The 20,570-nt window shown below is 38.0% G+C and overlaps 1 protein-coding gene and 1 long non-coding RNA gene across 2 annotated transcripts in view; one reads left to right on the forward strand and one right to left on the reverse strand.

The window, feature by feature from the left end:
- Positions 1 to 311: 311 nt before the first annotated feature.
- LOC140242572 (uncharacterized) lies at positions 312 to 3,855 on the reverse strand. The gene is made up of 3 exons (XR_011902141.1): positions 3,808 to 3,855; positions 1,472 to 1,550; positions 312 to 447 (listed from the first exon to the last, which is right to left on the reverse strand). It is a non-coding gene; the product is annotated as an uncharacterized lncRNA (long non-coding RNA).
- A 2,989-nt stretch (positions 3,856 to 6,844) lies between these two features.
- Positions 6,845 to 20,570, forward strand: part of LOC140242286 (NADP-dependent malic enzyme-like) — a 16,759-nt gene continuing 3,033 nt past the window's right edge. The window contains 10 exon segments of the mRNA XM_072322030.1: positions 6,845 to 6,937; positions 10,893 to 11,048; positions 12,825 to 13,025; positions 15,431 to 15,592; positions 16,499 to 16,602; positions 17,260 to 17,308; positions 17,310 to 17,370; positions 17,650 to 17,747; positions 18,649 to 18,762; positions 20,379 to 20,490. Of these exon segments, the coding sequence (XP_072178131.1) occupies positions 6,845 to 6,937; positions 10,893 to 11,048; positions 12,825 to 13,025; positions 15,431 to 15,592; positions 16,499 to 16,602; positions 17,260 to 17,308; positions 17,310 to 17,370; positions 17,650 to 17,747; positions 18,649 to 18,762; positions 20,379 to 20,490 (1,150 nt within the window).

The following is a 20,570-nucleotide window of genomic DNA, read 5'->3' on the forward strand; positions in this document are numbered from 1 at the left end:
GAGGAGACCACAATTAAAGGTCAGTGCCTATTTCCCTATAACATTGTACTTCTCAAGCAAATGCTGTTTATTATGCAGACTTGATACAGGAAGGGTGGAGATGATAAATAAATGGTTGCATTATGGTTGACTCAGCAAATTTAGAAAATAAGGGATGGATGCCAAAGTTTCAAATCCTCCTTGTTTGTACAGGAGTCCCTTTTAAAATGGTCTCACTGCCATGCAATGTGGCCAGCAGTTGCGATTTAGAACGAAGATCAACTTGAAGACAAGATCAGCTGCACTCACAATGCCTTGAGGACTGTGCCCCGTGCTCCACAACTGCAGATACATGTACCTGAAGAGGGTATAATTTGCTTTCTCCAATAAGGAGAATGAAGGAGGATGAAGGGCTGTGACTGCGGATGTTCTGTGTCGACCACGTATGAGCAGCTAAGACAGTCCTTCCTGGAAGAATGAAAAAGGCAAGCATATATGGAAACAGTGTGTAAACATTTTGAAGACATATTGATGTGCACTATTTTCTTATGCCCTTATACACATGATATTTCCAGTAATTTTGTATCATATATTTACTAGCAACTCCAGCAAACTAGAAGCAAGAGTGACCAAGATCAGAAGGTCATTCTTCAAAGCTGAATATCTACTATGCACATACAGGAGTGAGTCAAACATGATATCTGGAAACAGGGGGCAAAATTGTATCAGAAGGGAATGGGGAGGTAGTACAGGCCTGTAAGAAAGCTACAGATCACAACAGAACAATTCACACAATTCTGGCCTTCATGGTGCTATCTGTTTGTTTGTTTGTTTTTTCCCCATGTCTAGCTTAATCACAAACAAGAACTGTCTTTGCAAAGAAGTGTAACTTTGTCTAAAGTCAATTTTTTTGACCAACCCCCCCCCCCAAAAAAAAAATAAATAAATAAATAAAAGTGATACACAATTCTACATTCCAAGTTACATTTGACTTGCATTTTCATGTCCTCTGAAACTGATTAAATTGGTACCAGTACGGGCCAATTACTAGACCTAGGCACCTATGGTACACTTTAATATACACTATTGAAATGATTGATTGGTCCACGCTGCATATTGTGATACCTGTCAAATGTATGGGATGTTGCCATATACATTATAAAGAAAGAGAAGAATCTACATACATGTACATTTCCTTGGAATGAAGGGGCAGGGTAAAGATTATAAGATGTGCCTTCACAGAAATTTCACTCTTAAGTTAAGTTCACTCTTTAGTTCTAGGTGACATACAAAATATGTACCTGTGTTGTCATTAGAATTGTCTGGTACGGTACAATACATGTACCATCACTTCCAAAAAAAAAAAAAGTTGTTTTTTCCCCTCCCACAGGAGTAAGGTCAAGTTCTGAACAATGGTTATGGTATAAATGTACCTAGAATGTCAATCTTTCGAATAATGCACTTTCAGTAAATCCTGAAAGCTAAAACTCACAGCTTTCCAGTCAATGAGTGAGCTTGCATCAAAGCCTGGTCAGAGATGCAGCCTCCTTTGCATGGTCTTTCCGCATTCGCTGAATAGGAGGGAAGCAGATTCAATAACTGTTTACCTGAGGGTAAATGATATTCATACAAGTGAGGTGTTATACAAATGATGTGTTATACAATGCATTATTACGTTATTTCCTTATATGAATAGGGGGAACTTTTTACTCAGCACAAAGAAAATGTAATATAAATGGGTCGAAATCTCTTTTAAAAAGAACCTAGTAGCCCTTCACTCCAATAACCAACACCACATGCAGAAATTGATTGCCTGAACTTTTGGTACTAGGGGTATCTGATTCTTGCTCTTAAATTGCTCATTTTGCAGTACAGTGTAAGTGCTACTAAAATGCCAAGTTCTTACATGTATATCAATGAAGCTATTCATGAAAATATACATTTGGTATTGCTACCAACATGAATTAACGCACTGAATTACCTGCAGAACATAATACAGAGGTTCATCTTTCCTACCGAGGAACACAAAGGACTGGCACAGCCTCCTAGAAGAAGTAGTGGCTGCTTCAACCCTTGATACAATATGTCAAGGGTCAGCTATTAACCAACTACTGCATCACTGGGCATTTTTGTGATTGAGGGTACCACCTATCGGCACCCTATGAATTTGCAGCTCGTTTATTCCAAAAGTATAAAACAAATTTGCCTAAGTTTTTCCTCAAATAAGCTGTAAATACTGCAGTTTCAAATCTCGTGACTGTTCTGTTGATTCTGATACTCCGTTGTAAAATTAAGCAATTTTTCTTCGCGTGGCTGAAAAAGGGTACCTCACGATCTGCACCCCTTCCCTCCATAGGTAATACATGTGAATTTCATAGTCTGCGTTGTTACTGAGTGGATATGTAATTGAAACATGTTTAGTTTGTTTTGTTGGCTTGATTTTCGTTTCTTTGTTACTGTTTTCATAGCTATAAAATGGCACTTAATCCCACGCGTACGTTTTTGTTCTATACGCAAACAGCCATGATACGCAGGGTGTCGATGTACCCTGCCGATAGCTGGTACCCTTACCACACATTGAAGAAACCGTCCAAGTCTATTGATTGTGGGAAATGTGGGCATCTTTGGAAAGGCAAGACAAGATAATGCACATGCTTACCAGCTACAGTACAGTTACAGTTAAAGTGATTTTAAAACATTACCCTTAACTTGGTCAGACTCAGCCTGAGAGGATTTGATTCACTTTCTAACAAGACAAATCAGTCCTACTTCACTGCCTGTCTGATGATGCGAGACTGAACGCGAGTAAATTCAAGTAGATCGGCTTTGTCATGCCAATAAATGTCAATGGACAAAGTTGTGGTTATGTGTACGCATTTATACCAGTGCGGTGACAGTATGGCAGTACCAAAAAAAAAAAAAAAAAAAAAAGACTACGTAGTACGTGACCTAGATCTAGGCCTGTATAGAGGCAGAGTCAATACCCAGAACATACCTTTTAGGGCCTAACGCGCGTTAGGTCTAGAAACTCGAGACTAGAGTCTAGAACTATGTCTAACGTTAACAGTCAGAGTATCAGGCCTAGAGGCTAGGTGTTTCTGTTGTTGTTTTTATTTGAATCTATTTGCCGTTTACCATTGATCATTTTTTTCCCTGTATTAATTTACGCCAAAATTTTACTTATGAATTATTTTAGAAACTTCTTCTAATTCCAAAATTTTCCCTAGGCACGGCCTGCATTATTTTAATTTTATTAGAAATAATTCAAAAATACCAGGTAGTACTCTATGATATCAAATATAAATTTATCTAACGTTAGAGTGTCTAGTCTACTAAGAAGCATATTATAAATAGGTTGTATACGTCTACGACTACGTAACCTTTTTTTTTTTTTTTTTTTTTTTTTTTTTTCTAATGAGGATGTTTTATTGTTAGGCCCTACCGCCTGCCTACCGCTATACAATCGACCATATATTGTGGTCCATTTATCATATGAGAAGTCCTCCCCATTTATGGACCCTTATACATTAAAATCTACTGGTCATTAGTAGGTGTGGGACTATTTTTAGTCGGACAGTAGGAGTGATCCTACTGGACCTAGTAGTTCTAGATCTACTCTAGAGTAGACTTCAAGGCTTCAGCACCGCCATGTTGGCAGAATACTATATCAGACATACATAGATAGGCATATATGGGACTGTGATATTGATAGACTGCTTTCTTTCGCTGGCGAGTCTGCGTCTATGGCAAAATACGTGCAGGAGAGTGACCGCTGTCAAGGGTCGAAACAAATGGCAAAACCTCGAGAAAACCAAACGAGCAACTTACCATTTAGCCCGCTTTCATCACCAGTGGTCTCCAATTCGATATTTTCCTCAGGAGTGTTTTTGTGAACATAATTGAGTTTATTGTACAAAAGTTGTCTTTTCTGGACGTCTTCGTTCCGCACCTTTTGGCCGGGAAAAGAGAGGAACGTATTTTTCTTTGATCAGAGTGAAATGGTTTTATCAGAGTGAAATGGTTTTATCAGAGTGAAATGGTTTTATCGATCAGAGTGAAATGGTTTTCAGCAGTGAAATGGTTTCGTCAGAGTGATATGGTACGCCAAAGTGAAATGATTTTTTTAACGGAAAAATGAAATGATTTATTTTTTTTTCTTGAAAAGTGAAATGAATTTTGTGAAAAGTCAAATGTTTTTGGTTAAAAAGTGAAATACATTTTGTAAAGAGTGAAATGAATTTTTATTTGAAAGTGAAATGTATTTTTGTGGAAAGTGAAATGTATTTTTGTGGAAAGTGAAATGTATTTTTGTGAAAAGTGAAATGCATTTTTGTGAAATGTGATATGAATTCCTATTTGAAAGTGAAATGTATATTTGTGAAAAGTGAAATGAATTTTTATTTAAAAGTGAAATGTATTTTTGTAAAAAGTGAAATAAATGTTGGTGAGTGAAATGTATTTGTTAAAAGTGAAATGAATATTGGCTGGAGTGAAATGAATTTTGTATTGTTTCCCTAATGGCGTTCCATAGTACCTGTACGTTGTTCACTCCGCAGCTGTAGAGCTTCGCACGCACGCTGGATAGCGCGCCTTGCTCACTGCAGTTCTAGAAGCGCACGTAGTGCGTTTACTCTCTCGATTTTACACGTAAGCGGGCATGGTAAGGCATGGTAAGCCATGGGAGACCAAAAGCGGCCATTTCAGGAAGCAAACAGCGGGATTCTATTGGAGTAAATTCTGCCTCTCTTTGCCATGCTACAGATATATTTAGGGCCTCACAGAATCATTCAAAAGTAGCAATTTTGCCTTAGAATGAAATGAAATTGCAGAAATTCCCTTTAAGTAACAAATAAATTCCGTTTATCTCTCAGTATTGTACTCCCTCAAAGTCCATGCATGGGCGTGCTTCAGGCATCCTTACTCTACCTCTCCTCCCTCTCTCTTCCTCCCTCCCTCTCTCCTGCTCTTTTGGCCGTATATCACACCTTTGGGGGGGGGGGGGGGACGTGTCACCTGTATTTTTTTTTTCTCGAATCATCCCCCAATCTTCAAACTTGTATAAAAAAAAAAAAAAAACAAAACAACAATAATTTTTGTGTCTGTGAACATGTTCAAAGGATTACAAATCATTTATATTGAAAAAAATTATTGAATGTTCCACCAAAGATGTGCATCACATTATTGAATGTCAATTCTGAAAATGCATAGGCTCCCTCTCCCTTCGGTCCACCTCTGTGAGAATACAAAAGCTCCCTCATGTTGGAGGGAGACATCCCCAAGTCCCCCCGGCCCCTTCGGTCGACCTCCAAACTTACTATAATATCGAGTGCACCATGAAGACAGACAACATGGATTTGAAGTGACAAAGAGATGAATAAAAACTTTCTAAATTTCATTCCACCAAAGTGGGCACCGAGATTGTTGAATTTCTGTTATAATTTTATTCTTGGAAAAATAAGCAAAGAAAATGGGATTCCATCGGGATTCGAAGACCTCTGCATTGCTAGTCCGGTGCTCTACAAGATGCTCTTTACGGCCAAAAGAGAAGGGCTGAGAGAGAGAGAGAGAGAGAGAGAGAGAGAAAGGGGGGGGGGGGAGGGGGTTGGAGAGGGAGAGGGCTCCGAAGTGTGAGCGGGCTCCGAAGTGTGAGCACCCCCATGCATATCAAACACCATGGTTGTGCCCCGAATTTTGCGGGACTACAGATTGGATAATAAAGGGCATTTCTTCATTTATGTTTCGTATTTACAATACTTCTAAATGCCGTAATGAGGTCCGAAGTACACCTTTAACCCTGTATGCCCCTAAAAAGAAGAAGAAAAAAAAAATAGGGCACTCACACTTACCGAGACTGCTTAATTTGAAACAGTTTTATAATCAGGCTATATGTGTAACTCCAATCAGTTTGTAATCAAGCAAATTTGCCACGAGAACGGAAACTGGAATTGCGGAGGGTGATTTGAAACATAATCACGGTCCCGAGGTGTTTTTCAGTCACGTTTCGCCAGAATTAAGCAACGAAACAATCGTGTTTGAAGGAGCGGAGATTAATATGGTGACCTTCCAATCACTCCCGAAGAAAGAAGGCTCAAGAGTGATTGCCGGGAACTTAGCAAGAAGCCAAACCTCCCTTCCTCGCTCTGAAATTCAAAACTTAACAGAATCCGCGAAGCTCCTTACTGCAGTGTGAACGGACGGAGATTTGAAAATTAATTGCAAACAAGTACAGTAGTCGTGTTTTAGTCTTAGAATTTTTGCAACGGGGACGTTCAGAGGGGAAAAAAAGAGTTCTGAGCATGCTCAAAGTCGCTTATCAAAAGCGATCGTCGAAGCGTCGTCGTGAGTTTTCAACTACGCGTTCTGATGGGTTATTTACGTCCGCTCAATTCAAGACGCAGAGAGCTACATTACTTGATGCACCGATTACAAAAAGAGCGCCATTTTATTTTGTGTAGGTTGCGTTCTCGCGTAATCTAAAGCTACATTTCGAGATGACGCAGGAGAGAGAGGAGAACATCCAAAGCAATGAAAGGAAGGCAGGTGGCAAAGAGATTTTCCCCAGTGGTGGGGAGGAGAAAAATCTCTTTGGCAGGTGGTCACTACTTAAAATACGCCCTCTATCGATCATTTTGCTTCCTAATATGGCACCATAATGGCACCAGCATCTCCCCGTGAGCGTACTACGCATAGAGAGTAAAGCCATCATCCTTGTGCGTGCGCTTACTACACTCTTTGACCACCATCGTGTTTACTCACACACACACACGGTACATGTACACCGGCCATCGAATCTTCGATCAAAAGAGTCTGCTTCGATCTGTGGAAACGGAATCTTCCCAACAAAGCTAGGAAATCATTTTAAGACATGGCGTCACGTTCGCAAAATTGGCAGAGAGATCACATGTTACACACCAGACATTACGGGGCGGATGTTCTGCGTGACAACAAACTAAACAAGGTAGGCCTAGAGTAAAATATTAATGATTTTGGAGCTTCGATGCAGATGTTTGTGCAGCGAGGTCTTCTCCCTAGACTGGCGTAGCTGGTAGGCAGTCCGTACAGGAAGAAGTGTGCGACGCCCACTCGCCGCGCCGCGTCCGCGTCTCCTTGCCTTTACCCTGGCTTTGCTCGGCGCTTCGTCAGAGGAAGAGCAAGAAGGTTCCCTCGTTCCTCCAATTTCGATGATGAGACTGTATTAATAGTAGGCAATCATTGCTCTGTCCTATAGTTTCAGCAAATTAGATATTCAGCTAACGAGTAACTTTCATTTCATGCGTTCTAATGTAGCCTGCACTTATAAATAGGGTAGTCTTCGACTTGATGACAATGATGTCTCATTTATTCTAATCTTGGGGTGGCACTGGTAGGCCTACTAGTATTCTGAAAATTGTTCTAAGTTTCTTCCGAAGTCAGAAACTTAAGAAGTGCCTAGGAACAAGCTTCTCAATGTAAATTAGACCATCCTTTGAATATCCCCGCCCACATCCTTTTTTAAGCCAATGAGCCAAGCCAATCGCGTATGACGTAGGGTTAAAGACACGTTTGTGCAGCATATCCCCTTTCTCAAGCTCATTTTGCGCATCAAAGTATGTTGCGCGCAGTGAATGACAAGCGCCTATCACAATGTTTTGCAGCTTGCTATCTTAACAACGTACATGTACAATAATGTGTACAATTGTACATAGGACAGGGATAGAGCTTTCCTAAATAATATCTTCCTAATTCTTTCCTCAGTGCATTCTAGATTACCAACTTCTTCCTAAATCAGAAATTTGCATATCTCATCCTCATTAGCATATCTTCCTTTTGAAGTTTCTTCCTACAGTTCTGTAGGTCTAGGAAAAAAGTTAGGAAGACACTGAGGAAGGAAGTGTTGTTGGAAGATTTCAGAATACCACTGCGGAAAAAGTACTGACCTAGAAGAAATTTCATCCTAGGAAGGATTTCAGAATGCCACCCTTGGCTCTTGATCAGGACAAACCATAACGGGATCCAGAGGGGGGCAGGTTGCGCCACGGACGCGTGCCCCCTATTTTTTTTTAATAACATAAATAAAACCAAAAAAATGAAAGTGGGCATCCCCCTCCCCTTTGATTTTTGAAGAAGCCATCTTTGTCAGCAGATTGTAGTGGCAGCAGAAAATTGCGCTGAAGCCTTTTTTCTTTTTGCTTGTCAGCCGTTGAATCCCAGAAGTGGCATGAGGAACAGGAAAATTGCACGCTGAAGCGTTTTTGTTGTTGTTGCTCGGACGAAACCCGGAGTATTGGCACCAGAAATATTTAATAATATAGATTTAAAGTGCTGCAGGATTCAAATACTGCCTGTGTATGATGAGGAAAATGTTTTATGAATTTTGTTCCATCCATATAGTCTATGCCTAACTTGCATTTGGCTTGGGATTAGATAGGTGTGTGTGCCTATTGCAGCCAAATAAAAATATTTTCTATCAACATCAGGGCAGTTATGCAGGAAGTTGTGATCGAACCACTTTCAAGCTGCAGGTACCAACAGTTGTACCTGATATGTGCTGGTACTACCAGCCATGTTTATTGTGGGCAAAATGTATGGGAACCTCCAGGGCCAGGTAGTGCCTTTTTGTTTCATACAGCTGTAGGTTCATAGGAAGTCACAGTGGCAATGCAAAAGAGTCAAGGAAGGGATCGACACTTATACACACTAGTAGCTTTATATAGTTTGCATGTTATCCTTAAATTTATTAACATAGACTAATTGTAATGAAAGGAAATCATGCTTTCATTTTTTAGTAAAGTATTATTAAACTGCTGTTATCCTGGCCCAGTATTTCAAAGTCTGAATTTTGAAATTTACTGGCAAAACACAGTTTTCAGATGAGTTAAAAATTAATTTTTCATCATTTTGAATTTGCTTGCAACGATTATGTATTGAAAATGGTCTATCAAGAAAACTTGTCTGGCTGATGCAATTTGCCAGGATAACGAGATGTTTTGGGAGTATTTTGAGACCAAAATTGTAAAATTGATTAGGAGGATTGTGTTCATACAATTTTTAATCCTCAAAATGCCCTTCCCTTTTTGATAGTGGGTAGATAGAACATTACAACCGACATCGTTATGTATACCTACTGTATGTGGTCATCGAATTGTGCCATAGCAGTAGTATGGGATTGCTGTCACAGCAACAACATATTGTAACAATTGAACCTGAATGTAATGCTTTTTTGTTTGATGGATACTGCTATAGTACATTGTATGTCCCATTATAATGTAGTCGATTGTAAAACATCACAAAACCAACCATGATCGAATATGCTCTGAGATTGCAATACATTGTACTTCTGTAACTCCTTTTTTGGGGAAAATATTTCATTTTGTCAGTACTGGACTGAAATTGTGTTATCACAGCGGTGTTCTAAACCTCACACAATTGTACAGTAGGTCTCCATTTTAGAGCAGAAAATTAATGGTTTCTGCAGTCATTTGGGAACTATATGTTTACCTTTAACAAGTACATTCTGATAAAACAGAAGGTCATGGAAACATTTAGTATACAAAGGGTTGAAATTTTACTGTTATTGCACTCTAGCAGGGACCATCATATAGGAAATTATGATTAAGCTTTACATTTTTAACCAGTGATTTGCACAGAACAACACTTTCATTACAGGGTGCTCATGATTTCAAATGTCCTCAAGATTTAATCAGCCCATTGCAAAAATTCTTAAGGACATTCGGGCTGTTTAATAATGAAGTAATCAATTGTGCTCGCATTGCGGGATATAATGTGGTGTAATGTAATCTCTTTGACTAAATGATTTTGTGGAAAGTTTGACATAATTAGAAAGAAAGGTATATTCAGAGTGATGATAGACAACTGGACATTTCAAACCAGTGTATGTATTATGTAATGTGCCACACTGTCAAATTCAATTTAACAGTTTTGAATTACTCCTGGTTATGAATAGTGAAAAGAATAACGTAATGCTCAAGAAGACAAGGACAAAAAATAAGACCTACATTGTACTTAGGAGCATAAAACTGGACATCTCCATACAATGTGAAATTAATTTCTCAGCTCTAATGATTTTTTAAAGGGTGCACTACTCTAGTCACTCTTTGCATAACTTACATTTAAATGGGGGAATAATGAGGAAAAAAGAAGATACAAGAAGTACAAAATGTAAGTAACTGGTGTTTATGCATCTTGATGCTGTTCTTGTATATACAGTCTTGAGAGATTTGCAGAACTGTTGTAACAGTGTTTGTAGTATACATGGAAACCAGACTTCATCTTGAAGCATGTTCCATGTCACAGTCACCCCCCCCCAAAAAAAAACAAAAAAACAAAACAAAACAAAACAAAAAAACAAAAAACAAAAAACAAAACCAAAAACAAAAACAAAAACAAAACACCCAAACCCCCCACCCCCCCAAAAATGCAAAAAACAAAACAAAACAAAAACAAAAACAAAGGTATTCATGGTCCTGTGTGTGGAAGAAACAATACACTGTACATAACTATTGTCAAACCAGAAATGTTCACATGGATTTTAATTTCATGAATTTTGCAAGAGCCCAGATTCGCAAAATTAAAATGCATGTGAAAGTTCTTGTCTACACTATATGGGTTGAATGCCAGTGGCAATTTGCTAAAATTTCATGGGCCACATAGAAGGATATCAGCTCCAATTTGCAGAAATTTCATGCCGTGAAAATATCTTGCTTTACAGTATACAAAATGTTGATAGACCTGTACTCTGTCTCCGTTCACTGTAATTTATATTATTTTCACCCTTCCATTGTCTCTCTCTCTCCCTCTCTTTCGCCAAGGAGCTCCTTCCTTTGACGTATCCTTTACGTCTTTCATTCCTATCACAATGACCAAGTGTTCCCCTTTAAACTCCTGTTTATGATCTGTCTCTCTTTGTTCTGCAGGGAACTGCGTTCACGCTAAAGGAGCGACAGGCTCTTGGCATCCACGGTCTCCTACCGCCGGTCATCAGCAATGCTGAGGTACAGGAGGAGCGTATTCTACACAACCTCAAGGACCACAGCCCTCTTGATAAATATGTACAGCTCATGGACTTGCAGGTAATATGTGACAGCCTACCTTAGTACCAGCACAATTTGCCCGAAATAAAAATCAGGGTGAGAAAATGTTGGCATGCCCTGGATCACTCGATGCATTTTTTTTTTCACACCTTGAACTCATTTAAGGCCTCTGAGGCACAAAGAAATACACTTTTTATTTTCTGGTTAGCTCTCTATTTTGATGTTTTTTTGTTCATTGACAAGGTTAAAATTTTATCAAACAATGAAGAAAGTTGGAGAGGGATAGAGCAGTTTATGGAACAAATTTGAGACCAGTGGCCCATTCACACTACCATTTCAGTAGCTTAAGTTACATTGTATACACTTCTGACATACAACTTGTACATCTACAACACATATTTCACAGGTCTAACTCATTTTGCCTTGCAGTATTTAAAAAGAAAGATGATAATTTTTTTTTTAAAGGTACTTTATGCAGCTTTAATTTATTATCCTCACCCACTCAAACTCATAACCTTTCTACTCTAGGTCTTGCGGGGTGAAATATTTGAACTTTTTACAGGGTGCAATATTAGAACTTGAACATCTTGCTGGGTGCAATATTTGAAGATCTTGCAGGGTGCAATATTTGAAGATAAAGCCATTCAAACAAAGCGAACTTTAAAGACATTTTTTTAAAGTCTCTCGCTAAAGTCATAGTATTCTGTTTTTTTGTTGGGCGATAAATTTTATAATGCCTTCTTGAGTGGTTAACCTCTTCTGACATCCACTTTTGATGGCTAGTAGTGATTTTATGGACACTGCAGTCCACCCAAGCATTAATCTGTTTATTCAGGAGCTAATGGCACTGGCGTTTGTTTGAGAGCTTTTCATTGTTTCAATATATCAAAGAAGAATGAATCGAGATCACACAGAAGGTACAAAGGGCATGGCTCAAATATTCTAGTACAAAATACATTGTATGCTTGTGTGTGTGTGTGTGTGTGTGTGTGTGTGTCTGTCTGTCTGTCTGTCTGTCTGTCTGTGAGTCCCTATCTCTCTGTCTTGTTCTTTGCATTGTGTTTGCACACACCTTGAAAATTGCAAGATCTCTGCATGTGACAAGTATATTTCTACTCTCTTACCCTTCACATTGACTTGATATCACACTGTTGCTGAAAGATAAGGGACTAAAGGTCTTGTTTTCTGTAATCTGTTCTCCTGTTTGTGTACAGACCAATATAGCATTACACTTTTTTTTTTTGTAGACATAAGTAGGACTTGACAGTTCTTGACCTCACTAATATTAAGGAGCTTACATTGTGAATGTATCCTAACTGTGAATAATCATAAGAGAAGAATGACAAAGCAAGTTTATTGCAAATGAAGTGTCTTATTTAAAGCATGAATCTATTCTTCTGGTTTCTAACCAAACTGGCAGATCATACTGATGCTGCATGACTTGCTTAAATTTTACATGCAATTAAGTGTGAGAGGCACTCTAATACCATTGGTATTTGTTTAATATAAGGTCTGAGCATGTGAACATGTTTTGCGGAACAAACAAAGCCCAATGTGGAAATTTACAGATTTTACCTTAGAGCAGCATTTGAAAAATATTATGTGATCATTTAGTCTTACTTCCATTCTGTGATAATTTGCAATACTTCATGCTGTACTATTGATCCCAACGAATAGGCATTTGGTTGGTGATAATATGACTGAAATGAATTTAAAATCACAACTCACTGAATATTCTAGAAATATTAAGTGCCTGTGCAATGTCAGACAACAATCATAGGCATTCCCTTTGTTTGGCTTTTCTGCATTTTTTAGGATCGCAATGAGAAGCTATTCTACCGTGTGATGTGCAACCACATCACCGAAATGATGCCCGTGGTGTACACGCCCACTGTCGGATTGGCATGTCAACGCTATGGCTACATCTTCCGTCGGCCGCGCGGCCTCTTCATCACCAAGCACGATAGGGGACATATCCGTGATATCATTGCTGCATGGCCCGAGCAGAATGTCAAGGTAATGATGATTGAGATTTCCCATTCCACTCAAAAAAGTATTGAAGGGTGAAAACCTGAAATTTGCTAATATTGGATTTTACATTTGTCCATGGATTTGCAGTTTAGTTCCAGAGCTGACTAATCACCCTTCAGAAAGCTGCTGGAGGCTCCCTGAAAACACTGAATCTTTCAACTGTCGGGCGAGTTGAATGGATTGGTACTTGCTTGTTAACTGCCTAGGTCTATGCCAGAATACCCCTTTCCACATATGGGAGAAATCATTTGTCATGCTTTAATGTCATTATCAAGTGTACTACAAATGCTTAAAGGTACTGTTTACCTTTGGTAGTAGTGATTTAAATAATATTCAAGTGATATAAAAATATTCAAGTTATCACACTTTGATGAATATGTGTAGGTCAGTTGTATCATAAAACATGGCGCCATGTAAAAAATTTGCAATAAAGCCGAAAATATAAGGAGATATAATCACTATTTTTCTAAATAAACCATAACTTGTCTGGTGAGAATGAGAAGGGTTAAGTTGTCTCGAACACTATGGGTTTAGTGGCAACTTAACGCCCTTCTCATTCTCAATAGACGAACTGTAGACAGTTTATTCTAGAATCAATTTTATTATAACTATTGTTCACATTTTGTATATTTAACAATGAATATTATTTAACACATTTTTTCATTGGTTGTTTCTATCTGTGACTCACATTTTAGAATGAATTTGAAACATGAAAGCTGGGTTTTTGTTTCATCTGCAAATGGTAGATAATGCCTTTAATGCCTTGAAAGTGAAAACAGATGATTAGCCCACTGTGTCAGAAAAGACATCCTGCTTTTATTGTTTTTTTCTATTTTTTTCTCACTCCATCGCATGATGTGATTTCCAGCAAGATATTTTTTCGGGGCAGAATTTCCTTTGCTGGCAGTGTGGTAATTTTAGCAAATATGACTTCCTCAACAGCGGAGATAGCACAATGGCCATCAGGTGCATTGTAGCATTGTTTGACTTGTGATAGATAACATTTCACCGTAAGTGTATATTACCTTGAATAGTGACAAAGGAAATTCTAATCATTCCCCATATCTGTATGTCAATTTATGCCCAGACTTGCTATCATGCTTACAAGCCTTTCGTGAAAAAGAATGTATAAGGAGGAGTGGCAGAGGAAAGAGGGGGATTGAACATAGCATTGCTTATCTATGTAAACACAACCATTCTTGCTTCAATCACAATTTGATCTGAACAGTAGAATTAAGGTCTGAAGAGTATCAAGTTACATGTGTAGAAGTATATCTTCTTCTTTTTTAATTGCACCTATGTTCTTCAAAGCTATTTTTTTTTTTTTTGTATTCAATCTCTTTATTGCATTTCTGTGAGAAAATATGTTCCTCATAAACATCAGCTGGGGGGGGGGGGGGACAGTCTAGAAACTAAAGAACCTAGTGCTCAGATATGGGCTGGAGCTGACGACAAATGTGTGTGTGGATTTTGTTTTCTTGACAGTGTGTGGTGTATATTTTAAAAGAAAGTATACATGCTTCAATGTTTAACTTCACCGCTTCGAACTTCAGTGGATCTATATGTACATAAACTAGATTTTGAGTATAAAATACAAGATTGGAAATTATTAAATAATAAGTGGCAATTGTTTTGAGAGAAAATTTGTCCTCGTAATTCACATGTTAGAATGTTACATGTACATGTACACAATTACAAATCTTTATGGGGAGAGGTCTAGCCCAGCAAAGTTTGATAATTGAGAAATATGCAATTTTGGAGTTTAACTTTGTACATTAACAGATGAAAGAGTCATTCAGAGCAAGCTTGCAAAATTCCGAAATTTGAAAAAATAGATACTGTAAAACCAGAAATGTTTGCATGCATTTTAATTTTGCAAATTTCGTGAGATCCAACTGTTGCTTTACAGTAGATCCTTTTGAGAGTTGTGTTTTTAATACAGATTTTCATTAATATAGCGCAAAAGTTGAATTAGAGTATAATCAATGTAGTCTTCTTTTTTCTGTTACTGGTAATCATACACATTTTCTAACTGGACTGTAAAATTTTTGATATATTTCATATCTTTATATTTGTATAAGTCTACTGCACTTTTATCTCTCTCTCTCTGCCTGGCTTTAGCCCCTTTGTCTTTTTTTTGGTCTCTATCTGAATAATAGACAAGGAGAGAAACAGGGCAACTAATTTATCACTGAATATATTTCAACCTGATTTATGAGTGCAGCCACTTTTGTATGCAGTACAGGCATTGTCATACATTTGTTAGTTGACAAATATTACCTCTAGCAAGTGTAAAGTCACTGTTTGCTTCTGAGTGCACTCTTCTTTCTTTTTGGAGTTTTTTTTTTTTTTGTCCAATGCCACTCTGTCTTCTGACCCTCTTCCAATAGGCCATTGTCGTGACTGACGGTGAGAGAATCCTAGGGCTAGGTGACCTGGGCTGCTACGGCATGGGTATTCCGGTGGGGAAGCTGGCCCTGTACACGGCCATCGCTGGTGTCCATCCCTCACAATGTTTGCCAGTTATGATTGACGTTGGGACAGATCGCCAGGTAACATGTCTTTTGTGAAATTGTGCATGTACTTAATAGAAATGATTCAAGTTAATAATTGGGTTTTAGGAGGCCTCATTTGAAAGGTAGCCAAGGTGTGTAGTGTATGTGGGGATGTATGTTGAGATCTCATTGATGCTTTGTCTTTTAGGTATTTAAACACATCTTTCTGCCTTCCCAAAATCAGCAGTTGGTATGCCACACTGTACAGTAGTTATGATGTGTGGTAAACCTTATGTTCATAATGTTATACAGGGCTGCACACTAACCCATTTTTTTCTGCTAGTAAGTCCGACCTGTTTGTCAGACCTGGGGGGCATTTCATGAAGGAACTTGTCAGATAAAATGTCCGACAAGTCAGTTATATCCGACAAGTTCAGAGAAATCAGCCAATCAGACTAAAGAATTTCTCAAAACTTGTCGGATATACAACTGTAATTGACTTGTCAGATATTTTATCTGACAAGTTCCTTCTTGAAATGCCCCCCAGAAGGTACCCAGTTTTTTCCGTATTTTACTGATTATTATTCCTGAAAAGGTTACTGGTCCGACAGTGATTTTTATTGGTCAGGGACCGTGGAACCAGAGCCAGTATGCAGCACTGTGTTATAGTACAGAATAATGTCTTGCTGCATAGACCCTTTACACAACTGTCCATTCAGAAAACTGATTATCCCTTCAAATGCTTTACTTTTTATTTTCGGCCTTCCTAAAATTAGCAGTTGGTACGTCACACTGTACAGTAGTTATGGTGTGTGGTAATCCGTATGTTCCTAGTGGTTATACAGTCCTGAATAATGTGTTGTTGCTTTAGGCTCTATATACCTGTTCATTAAAAAACAAAAAGAAAACAAACAAAGAAAAAAATCACAAAAAATGATTATTCCTTCAAATGCTTTGCCACAGAGTCTTCTAGATGACCCTCTGTACATTGGTCTGAAAGAGAAGAGGGATCGGTCTGAGAATTATGACAAACTCATCGATGAGTTCATGGAAGCTGTTGTAGAGAGGTGAGTTATGTCTTCTTTGCATTGTTTGCTGCTGTGTATTCTGTGTAGAGGGGACACTTTAACCACTGCTATTTCAAACTCGTAAAGATTGTACCAATCCATATGCATGCCATGAAGCAAATTAAATCTTGGGTATGTGATGTGAGATTTTTATGAGTGAGAAAGTAGGTTTTTTAATTTCGGAAATGTAGCAAGAGCCAAGATTTGAGAAATCAAAATGCACACGAAAGTTCTTGTCTACACTGTATGCATTGAATGCCAGTGGCAGTTCACAAAACTTTATACTGTGAAAAAGGCTGTTGGCTCCAATTCACCAAAATTTCATGCCACAAATATTTCTAGTTTCACAGTATTCCAAATCACATAATGTATTCTATCACTTGATATCAGACCTGCTGTGCATAACCACTCTGTGATAGAACGACCATCGTCTCTGCATTAGACCTGTTGAATACGCAGGTATCTATCTGCAGAATTCATGACTAGTTTTGACACCTCAGACAGTAATGGGCAGCCTTTTATATCAGCATATTACTGGATCCAATGACTTCAGAGTAGAAAGCAGCCTTTTCAGAGTAAGGCACATCAATTTCTACACACGTCAGCCATGTATGACGTCATTGTTATTCATTTTTATGTTCTTCTCTGTTGCTGTAGGTATGGCCAGACTTGCCTGATTCAGTTTGAGGACTTTGCTAACAACAACAGCTTTCAGACTTCTGGAGAAATACCGCAACAAATACACAGTCTTCAATGATGACATACAGGGTGAGTGTTTCCCCCCCCCCCCCCATGTTTCCCATTGTGTATCATTTCAAATATTTCAGTACCATCAAGTTTTTACTGTTTTCACCATACATATGTAAGATCTGATCAAATGTCGTCCTTATGTCCTTTTTAAATCTATTGCTATTTCAAAGTCAACATATTACAGGAAGACAGTTCAGTTATTGTACATTAATTTTCTGTGTATGTCAGATCAGACAAAAAGCAAATATTGATCCCTTTTGCAAACTGTTGATTTGTTTTTGTTTTTGTTTCCTTCAGGTACTGCATCTGTTGCTGTAGCCGGTCTCCTTGCCAGTTTGCGCATCACCAAAACAAAACTCAGGGACAACAAGTTCCTCTTTCAGGGTGCTGGTGAGGTAAGAACATAGCATGGCACCACCATTTTTACTGTCCACTTGTTGGTATTATAAGAAATGCTATTTTTAAGTTGCCCCCCCCCCCCCCCCCCAAAAAAAAAAAAAAAAAAAAATATATATATATATAATATATATATATATATATATATATATATATATATTATATAATATTTTAAGAACAATTATTGTATGCATCAAAGATGTGCTGCCAAGTTGTAATGCAGTTGAAATTTGACTGAATTAAAGGCAAACAAAGCAAAAGTTTTGATATTTGGATATGATTTAGTCAACAAACATTGTGTCCCATGGGCATCTTGGAAATTGTTTCCATGGCTCTTTACTGTATTGTTACCTGGTACTTCTTTCCTCCTGTATATAAAACTCACCAAATTCAGCAAAACCCACAGGAGACAAAAGCATTTTCACCATTTGCTGTGCTCAACATCTCAAAGAGACAAAAAAATAAAACCAAAACACTCTTCTGTTACTGTAACAGAAGCCAATATGGAGCAGTGTTTGTGAAGATATTCAATGGAAAGAGCAATCAACGTGCTGAAATAAATTTGAGAATAGCCGTAGTTTGATAGTAAATACTTACGTGTTTTATGTGGTGTTATCTTTCAAAAAGACTTGGACACCATGAAGTGGATATTACAACAAATCTGTTTTGTCCTTTAATTTCTTTTCTTCTGGTCATTCAAAGCAAGCTTGCCTGTATTCACTTTGATTTAGCATTACTTCCAATTTGTCTGTATGTGTGACTCAATGTACACTTAGCATGATGATCTGCTCTTCAGTAATTTCTTCCTTTCCATTTCTTTCTTTCATTTATTCTTGCTGTTTCTCTGTATGTCTGTTTGCCTGTTTGTCTGTCTGTCTGTCTGTCTTTCGTGGACTGCAGGCATCTCTAGGTATAGCCGATCTGATTGTGAGCGCCATGAGTGAAGAAGGACTCAGCGAGGAAGAGGCGAGAAAGAGAATATGGATGGTGGACTCCAGGGGACTTATCTCCAAGGTAACGCTATCTAGGTCCTAAAATGTCTCCAAAAGGGAGATGTGGCATGAGACTGCTGCCGTGGTACATTATAAAAGGGATGGTATAGTTTTGGTTGAGATGGGGATCCAGGTTTTTACTTTTTGCGAGATAATTAATAACCACTTATATGAAATATAAAAGGGCACACAATTATAAGAGGAATGTAAAGTTGACTTGATGAAAATTGGTTTTGGAATGATTGAGATATCAAAAAAATATTAGGTAAAACAAAATGGTTCTTATTAAAAGTTGGTCCCACCTTCATAAGGACCTTTTTGTTTTTGGATATATCAACCATTTCAAAACTGATTTTCATGAAATTAACTTTTATTTCCTCTTATCACGCAACAAGTTAAAACCTGAATCCCAATCTCAACCAAAATTATACCATCCCTTTAACTATGTTTGTAGCCATCGTATAGGCACAGGGAAGTGGTCAAGCATATTTTTCAAATTTTATTGTGTGTGCCATCACATTTTAATTTAAGACATGAAAATTTGCTGATATATTACAATTTTACCATAACCTTGGTATACAGGGAAAACTGATAAACTGAAAGAAAATTTGTGATGATGCCGAAAAAGCGTCAAACCCAGAAGAATAGATCATTTTTATGAGGTGCATGACACTGCATTTTGGAAAAGTGAAGAAAAAAAAAGTTTTACTTGCCTGAAAAGAGATACATAGAGAATTTTTCCCTTTATTTTCCCTGTACCCTTACAACTTATAATAATTCTTTCAAATATTTGAGTGTGCGTAAATCCTGTCAATTTTATCTAATTTGTAAATCTAGGTATAATGTTTCAACATGAAAGCATTCAGACTTTTGACATTGAAGTGCAATGTCATATGAGAGTGTTCAGACTGCTACTCTGGCTTGTAGTGATCACTTGGCACTATTGCACTTTAGGAGGGCTTTGTGAAATGTGTTCATAATGTCCACGCCAGTTTTGAAGTAAGATACATGAGTCAGTACAGTGGACACTGCAAACAAGCCCCACCTTTTTGCACAATCAAGGAAATCAATGTTTCAGTAGCCATACAATATTTGGATGTGTACAAGAATTCAGACATGCTCACAAAAATAATTGCTTTTGTTGTATATTGAAACAAGAACTCTGTGGTCTGGGTGCGAGGTTGGTCAGTGACCATAAAGAGCAAGATGTTTATGTTATCATGGAGGTACAAACTTGTACCTCCATGATGTTATTGAAGATGCCAATTTCTTCAAGTGGCATCTAAAGGTTATTTAGCCACGAGTGCCTGTGTGCATGGGGAATATTAACATAAATGTGGTCATCTCATTACAGTGGACTCCCATTATAAGGAAGTCCTCAGGACCGGCAGTTTTCTTTCGTTATATCAAAATTTCGTTATATACGAACAATTAAACAATAAAAAACATAGCACTGATATTGTTGTGGCCTGAATTTTTACTTTGTTGTGGCTGAATTTTTACTTTGTTGTAACCAGAATTTCTTTGTAACCGTGTTCGTTTTATCAGGAGTGCACTGTATCAAATATTTGCATTTAAAAACATCTACAACCGAAGAGAGGATGATGCCCTTTCTGACATCTTGCCTTCTTCATGCAGGGTCGCCCCTCTGGAGGGATCTCGGAGCACAAGTCTCACTATGCACATGATCACGAGCACATGACTGACCTAGCTGCCATCGTGAAAACTGTTCAACCAACCGTCCTCATAGGTAAAGGCAAATAGAAAGAAACAATTATAAATCCCATTATATATACTGGTAGATCACAGAAAGATGGTGGCGGGAGTATG

Source organism: Diadema setosum, chromosome 19, assembly GCF_964275005.1.
Source record: "Diadema setosum chromosome 19, eeDiaSeto1, whole genome shotgun sequence".
In the NCBI taxonomy this organism is placed as follows: Eukaryota; Metazoa; Echinodermata; class Echinoidea; order Diadematoida; family Diadematidae; genus Diadema; species Diadema setosum.